Source organism: Sinocyclocheilus rhinocerous, unplaced genomic scaffold (assembly GCF_001515625.1).
Source record: "Sinocyclocheilus rhinocerous isolate Xijiao unplaced genomic scaffold, SAMN03320098_v1.1 scaffold686, whole genome shotgun sequence".
NCBI classification, from domain to species: Eukaryota; Metazoa; Chordata; class Actinopteri; order Cypriniformes; family Cyprinidae; genus Sinocyclocheilus; species Sinocyclocheilus rhinocerous.
Genome location: NW_015647963.1, coordinates 84,602 through 86,142, shown reverse-complemented (window position 1 = coordinate 86,142; position 1,541 = coordinate 84,602). Strand labels below are relative to the sequence as shown.

The window sequence follows — 1,541 nt, the reverse complement described above, 5'->3', positions numbered from 1 at the left end:
AATCATGGGGTAATTTTCATTTTTGGGTGAACTGTCCCTTTAAAACCAGATTTGCTCAAGTGGTGCTTGCGAGATGTCGTATAGGTCAGACGAGATTGAGTCGTGCCTTTTTGCTCAAAGACGAAGACCCGACTCTGTGCATGTTCTGCAAGACCCCGCTTTCCATGAAGCATACTGTATTTCTGTCGACTGTCCTGGTTTTAATGCAAGGAGAAGACTTTTGTATGAAGTATGCTCACTCAGGGACTTTTACCAGAAAAGATTTTCACATGTTTATTCAAAAAATCTTGTATAATTTTAACTGCTGTATTTTTGTGTTTGTTTGGTTTTTATTTTGTGCTTATGTCACTCTTGTATTATGAAAATAAATAAATAACTACTTCTTCACACTACGTCTTTCCTTCCAAACACACGTGTGTCACCGCGAGCGTATCGAGTGAGGACACACACAGCATTATGTGGATGTGCAGTGTTTGTTTGGGGTTTTCTCTGGAGAACGCTGATTTGATGTGTTGTGTTTCCAGGTTAAAGGTGTACGTCCGCAGTCCTCAGGAGGACATCCGAGTCTTTCTGAAGTCCGAGCAAACACAACCCAACTCTCTCAGGTAAGATGTGGTCTTTTTTTGTCTGGATTTATTTATTTATTTTACTTTATCATGTATTATTGTTTATTAATGAATTGAAGTTTTTATTAAATATTATACATATTTAATTAATTATTTAATAATTATTTATTCATTTGGTTCCCAATTTATTCATTAAATAATTGTATTTATTTATTTATTTTAATTATGTATTTTAGTTAAATATAGTTAGTTAATAATCATGTATTATTTATTACGTCGGTTCCTAAATTTATGTATTAATTCATTTTATTTATTTATTTATTCATTCATTTATTTATTTAATTTTGTTGTTGTTGTTTTTACTTTATCATGTATTGTTTATTAATTAATTAATGTTTTTATTATATATACTTATTTAAGTATTTATTTATTTATTTATTTTAATTATGTATTTTAGTTAAATATAGTTAGTTAATAATCATGTATTATTTATTACGTCGGTTCCTAAATGTATGTATGTATTAATTCATTTTATTTATTTATTTATTCATTCATTTATTTATTTAATTTTGTTGTTGTTGTTTTTACTTTATCATGTATTGTTTATTAATTAATTAATGTTTTTATTATATATTTATACTTATTTAATTATTTATTAGTTTGGTTCCCAATTTATTCATTAAAGTCCCCATGAAATCAAAATTAAAGTTTTTTTGGGTGTTAGTATCAATATGTTAGTCTTAAGGTTATCTATAAGGCAGTGTGCTCCAAAACAGTGACAAAATTCGCATTTAGAAGATATAAGCATTCAAAGCTTGCAGTTCCTCACTTCCGCCAAAATGGCTCAGCGATTATTTTTTTTGACGTCACCTCGTACTTCATCTTCTAATCAAATCTTCTGACCAATCAAACGCTCTCTAGAATCCGAAGCCCCGCCCCCTGCACTATAAATAGACGCTGAAGCGGCTGAGATCG

At 29.7% G+C, this 1,541-nt stretch overlaps 1 protein-coding gene across 3 annotated transcripts in view; it reads left to right on the top strand.

The window, feature by feature from the left end:
- LOC107709513 (box C/D snoRNA protein 1-like) overlaps positions 1-1,541 on the top strand; it is a 42,998-nt gene that overhangs the window by 25,861 nt on the left and 15,596 nt on the right. For all 3 annotated transcript variants that reach the window (XM_016514007.1, XM_016514008.1, XM_016514006.1), the window contains one exon: positions 525-605. In XM_016514007.1, coding sequence (XP_016369493.1) covers positions 525-605 — 81 coding nt within the window. The remainder of the gene's footprint in view (positions 1-524; positions 606-1,541) is intronic.